This window comes from Pinus tabuliformis, chromosome 3_2 (assembly GCF_031772625.1).
Source record: "Pinus tabuliformis cultivar Carrire ecotype Pingquan chromosome 3_2, CPIR1, whole genome shotgun sequence".
In the NCBI taxonomy this organism is placed as follows: domain Eukaryota; kingdom Viridiplantae; phylum Streptophyta; class Pinopsida; order Pinales; family Pinaceae; genus Pinus; species Pinus tabuliformis.
This window is the reverse complement of record NC_142302.1, coordinates 207,700,519-207,709,001: the sequence shown is the minus strand read 5'-3', so window position 1 is coordinate 207,709,001 and position 8,483 is coordinate 207,700,519. Positions and strand designations below refer to the sequence as shown.

At 32.0% G+C, this 8,483-nt stretch overlaps 1 protein-coding gene across 1 annotated transcript in view; it reads left to right on the top strand.

The window, feature by feature from the left end:
- The first annotated feature begins 1,613 nt into the window (after positions 1–1,613).
- The window catches only part of LOC149180479 (MADS-box protein GGM13-like), a 110,774-nt gene continuing 103,904 nt past the window's right edge, over positions 1,614–8,483 (top strand). The window contains exon 1 of the mRNA XM_089418179.1: positions 1,614–2,018. Coding sequence (XP_089274305.1) covers positions 1,831–2,018 — 188 coding nt within the window. The 5' untranslated portion in view covers positions 1,614–1,830. The remainder of the gene's footprint in view (positions 2,019–8,483) is intronic.

The window sequence follows — 8,483 nt, the reverse complement described above, 5'->3', positions numbered from 1 at the left end:
GAATATGATCCATCCAATTGTCTTAGACTATTGCAAATTATTAGATCTTGAGAACTACATATCTTGATTAACTTAATATCAAACAAATTCTTAATTAGATTTCAAATTTTCTTTACTATTTATCAACTAAAATGAAATACTTATAATACTATAAAATATAATTAATAATAAAAAATATCATTATATTAATCTAAATTTATTTCAACTCTATTAATTAAATTTAAAATTTAAAATACAAACTTATTATGTTTAAATAATTAAAATAAAAATATATTTAATTATTTTATAAAATTAATTTATCGATATCACTTACCTACATTTTCCCATGCATAGCAAAATATTTTATAATTGGTTACTTTCGACATAATAAATATTCCTTATATAATGCATATAAAACATATAACATACATACATACTTTTGTTGCTTTCAAGTAAATGTAGCTTTAATAAAACATGAAAAAGTTACATGGAAACAATAGGTTCTGTTGCTCTTTAAGTAGATGGATGGGAGTACACTCTAACTCGATAGCTAAAGTTAGAAACGAATTATGATTTCCAAAGTTGATTGGGATACTACTTTCCATGAATGAATAATAAGGACTATTCACAACATCTCATTCAGTCAGAAGGATAAGCAAGCTACAAACTAAATTTCTTGTACATTTCTGGTTTATCTCTTGACCATGTGTGGTTACTTTCTAATTATCATATTCAGTCGAGAGTGATGGAAGTTAGGAATCAAATCTCTTGTACATTCGGGATTGCTTTATAATTATCAAATTTTTCGAGTTGAAGAAAAGACTCGAGATTTTATTTTTCCTGGAATAGAGGATACTCTGGTTAAGTGGCAGTAACTTCAACCCCGTGTAAAGGCACTTGAGACCACAGGACTGAATTTGGTTTGTGGAGAGGTGATGGAAAAGTAGGAGCCTTCTTTTGCTTCAAAGGAGGACCATCTGGTCCCTAGGGAAGTTAAACTACACCCCTGAATAATCAGGGGTTGAACGGTATTCGGATTTGATTGAACTTGAAAGAAAAAGACAAAGAAAGAGACCCCAGGATTGAATTCAATTTGATGGAGACGTTTAATTGATTTGATTAAGGAAGGAAGGAAGGGAAAAAAAATGGCAGCAAGTTTAGGCGTGTAAAATCTGCGTGGCGTAGGGGTTGTTTAATAATAATTCAAATAGAAGGAAAGACGATCAGTGCATATATTTGTCCTCTCCACTCATGGCATGCTTATGCGTAAAAAAAACCGTCCCTACGAGATATTTCCTTTGATCTCTGCATTTTGCCTGCCTTGCTTTACTCGGTGACAGAATTCCTGACTCTCCCGATTCGTATCTGCACATCGAAAGTAGTATGGCACGGATGGCACTTGTGAAGGGTACCAACACCATATGCCACAATTGGTTCCGCTAGTCTTTTTCAGGCATCAAACTCCAGTTGACGGACTGTCGTTTCCTATTTTAGCTCTCTGCCACGCCATGACAATATGAGTAGCTGGATCGGTGCAAAACTCATTAACCCCTGCCATGCCATGCCATGCCATGAGAGAGAGAGTAATAGTAAAATACGAAAAATATACTGAAGCACGTCAGGAAAGGGTCAAAGGCACGGTGAAGACTCTACAAAAAGAATCTGGACCTAATGGCATTTATGAACTTATAGGATTAGCAGATCAATAGCGAGGAGGAGGGCATTCTTGATCTTGTGAAATTAAAAGTTGCAGCTGGTGCACGGATTGATTTATTCATCCAAGAAAAGATATTATAGCCTCCAGCTACCTACTTCGTTCCTTTGTCCTGAATCAATCAAGCAGGCTGCAACATGGGGCGTGGAAAAATAGAGATCAAGAGGATCGAAAACACTACCAATAGACAAGTGACCTTTTCCAAACGTAGGAGTGGCCTTCTGAAGAAAGCCCACGAGCTATCTGTCCTATGCGATGCGGAACTCGGGCTGATCATTTTTTCGAGCACGGGCAAGCTATTCGAGTACGCAACAGCTACCTCCAGGTTAGTGAAATCAATTACCAGATCGCTCCATTCGAATCTTTAAGAATATTCATATGTATATGTGCTTCATGAACCTGCTTGTCTTTCTCATGATGAGATAATAATTCGTTACCTGTTCAATTTCAATTTCTGATAATTGCCTATCTCTATCTTTCCATGCCTGTTCACTCTATAGTTAATGAATAATTTCCTTTCATATAATGTCTGTCTTCTGCTCTCTTTCCTTTGACTGAAATTTTTCTTTGAAGAAATGCTGCTTTAAAGACCCTACAGCGTCATATAATTGCAGATTTAACGTTCTCCCAGTGCTCAGAGCACCACAATACCTGTTTTTATTAGAAGACTATGCGAGGAAAAAGAATAAAAATATTATTTAGATATAATTTAGTTAAAGTGGTTAAAGGCTAAAGGCCGCATGTTTGTTTCTGAAAGATGATCTGTTTCCCAACGAGAAAATAGGAGTTCAAATTGTGTAATATATTGAGAAACTTTGAGATCGATTAATCTTTCGATTGTATTACTAGTCGCTTGACTCTCTAGACGAGCTTTTAAATACTCGTTTGCCATAGTTTGTCGCTCTTTATAAGGATTTCTGTGACAGACACACATATTAATCCTGCTGCTAGAAAGGGCAGAAGCTAGTCCTATCCTCTACAGATCGCAGATCGGAATTTTTATTATTAGTAGCATCTGATCTGTGTATCCAACCAAAGTTTTATTAATACAGTACCCCTCATTAGTGATATCGCCACGAAGATATTAAACCCTAGTGAAGGTATTCACAACCCTTTTATTGATATAAGTTCTATGATCATGGTTCGGTTCGATTTGAAAGAAGGCGGAGTTTTATTATGAAGTTATTTAGTTGAAAGGAGCATTCTTCAATTCAGTATCGAAAAAGAGTGTAACGTAGATCTGTGCTGGAAATTCAAAAGATTATGCGGCCTGCCCACTGTTTTCTACAGATGAGAGAATAGATCGGCCATTGATCAGTAGGGTCTCACTGTGGTCTCGGATTATATGGGCCTAGAGATCGGCTGTCCATAGGGATCCAATATGTGCTAATAATTTCATTGAGAAATTAATGATCGTCATTTTGCATACCGGAGGAAGAGGGTTGCAGAATTTGGAGCTGTCATGGCTATTGATTTGTGAGGATATGTGGATGTTAAATAAGAACTTACCTTGTGCGTTATGGTTTTTCTTGGACAACATCCTATTTTAGGGTTATGACATGGATCGAGCCACCAGCCACTTCGTATAATTTGTCAGTTTTGTAATCCCCATAAGCATAACTTTCTATAGGTAGAGGCTAGAACATAGATTATGGTCTGCACATAAGAACTACGAACACTGTAAAATATCCAAAAAGCTTCTTCTACCATAAATTGGATTACGTTAAACGGAAAATTCGCAATTTTATTGCTATTTTGTGATTATAAATTAAACGAGTAGGCAGAACTTTGGGGAACATGAAAGAATGCAACTGTTACAGCTCATTTGTCAACTTCCAGCCCTGCGGAAACAACAAGTTCTTGTAAAATTGCACGAGACAGGAGCTTAGCCATGGCTATTTCGGTGGAGCAGACAAGAAAGAATTGCAGGAATGACTAATGGCACAGACTCATCGTTCCAGGAATCAACTTGGCCAAATGTACTTGAGTTTATGATTTATGAAAACCGTCTCTTCTCAAACCTGAAGGGTTCTCAAGACAACAAAAAGGTAATTATAGCTGAAAGTTTTTGGTACACTTCATTGTGCATCTAAACATCTACGTTCCTGAAGTGGTGACAGGTGAAGATAGTGAAGCCTTTCTACCTTCATGAACAATGAATTTCATATATCTGTGATATTATCATATTAGTACGAGGGAGAAGACCCGAGTTCACAATTTCTGGAAAAGGAAAAATTCAGTAATCATAGCCATAAAACTGACTTTTACATTTATGAAGCAGTTTGAATTAATGACTTACAATGATATTCATAATGAAATTGTTTTACAATATGATTCTAGTGACCACTGCCCTCACCAATTTGACATAAATAATGATGAACCACCAAATCCGTGAAACCTTTTTGCTATAAATCATTCTTCCCGTTAGTAGGGGATTTTTTAATACTAAATTGGCATTAGGGTTGGAGGCAATAAATAACCAATCCAGTGAGGGAACGATGACCAAAACCTAAATGTCCGTAATTTTTTTTTTAATTCAAATTTATATAATATATAATTAATCTAATAACATCTCTCTTGTACAATCATATAATTTTTAAGTAAAACGATTGTAATTTTAGCAGATAGTTTTATAAAGTAATATTTTATCAAAAAAAAACTAATAAAAATTTCTAAATTTTTATTTAAATAATAAATAATGATGACTATAGTTTACTAAAATATATTGTTTATATTCTAGGTAAAGGATTATTTAGAAGTTTTTAATATTTTATTTTTATGTTATAAAAATATTAAGATAACCATTCCAATATTACTATAGTTTTGCTCATGTAAAAATCAAAGTTAAAGAATGTTGGTAGTGTGATAAATATTTCAAAACTTAGATTGAATATAAGACAATCTTTTCATCTTCAACCTTCTTAGTGTAATAAATGTGATAAGCTCTTATTTCCATAAGTGTTTTGTTAATTTACCAATGCTTAGTTTCATATGAAGCTCATGAGAATTCATTCTTATTTTAGCAATGTTTATTTTCTTCTAAACACTAGAAGAAAATATTTATTTATTTATTTTAGAATGAGCAAAGAGACTCATTCTACAACCATTATGAGGGGACATGTAAGTTTGTTCTTCTCTCAGTTCAATTGACATGTGCCCCTTTCAAATAAAAATAAATTATTCTCTAAGTAGAAAACTAATGTTGGCTATAATAATAAAAATTGAATATAATGTAGATAACAAAATATTCAATGCGGGTTATCAATAAAATATTTTAATACAAATAAATATTGGCATATACTTAAAAATATATTAATAATAAAAAAACTATTTTAATTTGGGTTGATAAAATGCCTCAATGTACATATCATGTAAAATATTTTAATAGCAATTATGTATATATTATATATCATTTTAAAAAATTATGTATATATCATGAAAATAAGTTTTAATAGTTAAAACATTTATTTGGTACTATATATACTATATATAGCATTCAAAAATACAATTTAAATAATGAAAAATTACACATTGTATTTTGTTTGCACGTGAAGAAATTTGATCTTTGTGGGCCCATGGCTCATGTTAGATCAATACTTAATATGGATCTATGGTGGTCTTCTTCTTAACACTCATTTTTTATTTTCTAGTTTAGGGTTGATCACCTCACAATTTCTCCTTAAATTTTGATGTAATAATATTCTTAATAGTATTGATATTGTACAAAATGACCTTCTCCTTTATCCCCAAATTGTCTTGCCAACACTAGGCATCCTTATGCCATCCCCACCTGAGGTTTTTTTCAAAGTTAGAAGAAATTTATGAAACCTCTTAGCTTCCATGTTGTTTAATTTCTTCTCATGCATAAGATACCTAGTCATACACATGCTTTCAATTGGGGAAAAGATTGCTTCAATCAAAATGATAGGATATGGAGTATTTCCTTTAATATTGAGATTGTAGGTTCTAAACTACTTTATTATTTGTTCAATCTTCCTCCATGACTCTTGGGAGATTCTTAAACCCCAAAACTCACATCCATATTGAATAACAAGGGTGATGAGAGTCTCACAAATGAGTTTTTTTTTTTTAATCTCATATCCAAAGGTTTGCTAGCTGATAATTTTTTTCAAGCCCATAATAAGCTTTCCCAACCTCCATTTATTTTTTTCTCAATTATCTAATTCTAATTGAGCTTGTAATGGATATCAATTCGAAGATGTTTGTATGAAAGAACTTCCTCCAAGTAATTTTCATATGTGAAGTTTTTGGATTTAATTATCATGACTTTAATTTTGTTAGTGTTAATAGTCATAACCATCTTGGAGGATTCTTAGTTGTTTGTGAAGATCATAATGGATCCTTGTCAAAAGAATAATATTGTCAGCATAAGAGTGAAGAGTTTTGAATACACCAGTAAGGTTGGGACCAACACAACTCTTGTCTTCAAAACACTCTTCAAGCTTCTCAATTTATTGCCAAAAAGGGTAGGGGATAAAGGAGACCCTTGTTTGACTTCAATATTACATTTAATTTCTTCTGAAAAACCCTCATTGTTCCTAAACTGGAAATAAAATTCTACTACATCCTTGTCACAACAACCCTCAACTTGAGGGGAACCATTATCTCCTCCACCCTCTCGACAATTTTGTCCTAGGAATAGTGTCAAAACCTTTTAAAGACAATTAAATAACAAAACAATTCAATTTTATTGATATTAAATTCCTCTACAATCATCCTGAGAGTAACAAGGTGATCCATAATTGAATGATATACCCTAAACCCGACTTGGCCTTAACTCTTTTTCTGTGGCTTTCTAGCCATAGGCTATTCTTCTTTTCCAAAATAATTTTCTATAGCCTAGATAAAATGTGGCTAATAATAATGGCCCTATAATTATACGGAATTCTTTTATCCCCACTTTTAAAGATATGCACAATGAGTCTCATCTAATGCATATGGATATGGAATTGTTTACGGGAAAAATTTCGCCAATTGGCTATTTTTTGGCCATTTATAAAAAAATTATTTTTCCATTTGGTTAAAATTTCGCCTATTTTTAACATAGATATTATTACACTGATAATATTTGCAAAAAAATACCAATTTTAATAGTAAATTACATGTTTTTTTATCGAACATTCTCTAACATTCTATATCTATGATTCTTCAAATTAGAATAGTCCCTTAGAATACTTTACATATGTATAATATTTGGATCCTCAAAAAATACTTTGCTTAGGGAAGCCTTGCTTCATTGCAAAATTCAAGAGCTTATGTGTGTGAGAAATGAGGATAGACCCTCCCATTTTAAAATTTTAAACATGGGAGCCTTCAATATCTTTAACTTTCCCATAAGCGAGCCAATTAAGCCCAAACTGAAATTCTTCCAGAGAAAATATATCATCCTCTATAGGGTCATTTGAAATGATGTCCATTGTGTTAGGGGATTTATAAAGGTTTTTAAGGTAGAAATTTTAGTTCTTCAAGGGAATCAAATTATTTTCTTTAGTTTTATGAATTAGAATTTTCTTATCAAGATTTAAATAATTTTTAGGAGCATCCCTAGTTGCTTCTCTACCAATTTTACAATCATTATGATACAACATTTGGTAGTTCTATTATGCTTTTTATATGACACCTTAATAGAGAACTTGTTAATGGAAGTAGATGCTATAGTAAAATTATGCTAAAGGTTTTAAATGTTATCCTTAGAAGTTAAGAGGTGCAAATCCCTATTTAATCCATTAAGAAGAGATCAATTTTAATTTTGTTGAAAAAAACGCCTTTGATTCTCACAATTCTCTTGCATGTGGCTTTTGTACAAGGCACAGTTTAGACTTAAGGTTAAAGTTATATGACCAAAGTTATTTTCATGGTAATTTAAAAGGTCAAAATTTACTGCTTGGTTGGAAATAGGAATATGTAATGTAACATAATCCACAACACTATTATCGATCCCATGAATATAAGTCCTGTGGTTGGAGTTTAGCCACTTGATTACACCATTTAAAACTATAAGGTCTTGAGAACCACAGAACTTGACTAAATTAATATCAAATAAATTATTGAATGGGTCTTTAGAGTTTATTTTGTATTTACTAGCTAAAACAAGATCCCCATCTAACCAAAGAGGTTTAGGGTTTTAATAATTTCTTAGAAGAATATATTAGTTAGTTGTGGTTCTAGCATTAAATTATCATGACAAAAGGATATTATGTTCATTCCTCATAGTTTGAATATATTGTTATAACATATTATAATGGAATTTTTTATCTAGTTTATTTTTCTTATAAAAAGTAGAGTTGATAGGTGTAAAATAACAAATTTCAATATAAATCCTATTAGCATTAATGCAATATATTTTGATCCAAATGTACTAGTTGAGGGGGTCTATATTATGAAGTGGAGTGTTAGGAAAAACATTCATTTTTATATAACAAGTTATTCCTCCAATTTCCTTGAAGGAGGATTTCTTATTCCATGTTGACCACAATGAATTGATTTATGTGACGGACCTTATACCTGTCATGATCCTAAGTTTCAAATAAAAATATAATAACAATATCGTTTGAGATCTAACTTAACATAAGACTATCATGCCATGGATACAAACAACAATTCCAAAAAAGGATCTAGAGTGTTCCAAATTCATATTTATTACCCTTATTTTGGTCTCTATCCCTAATAATAACTTTCCTATTTATAATGATTTCCCATTTTCATTCCTTTCTTGCTTCCTTTACCTTTTGAAGCTCCTTTCTTAACTTTGTTTTTTCTAGAATGATTT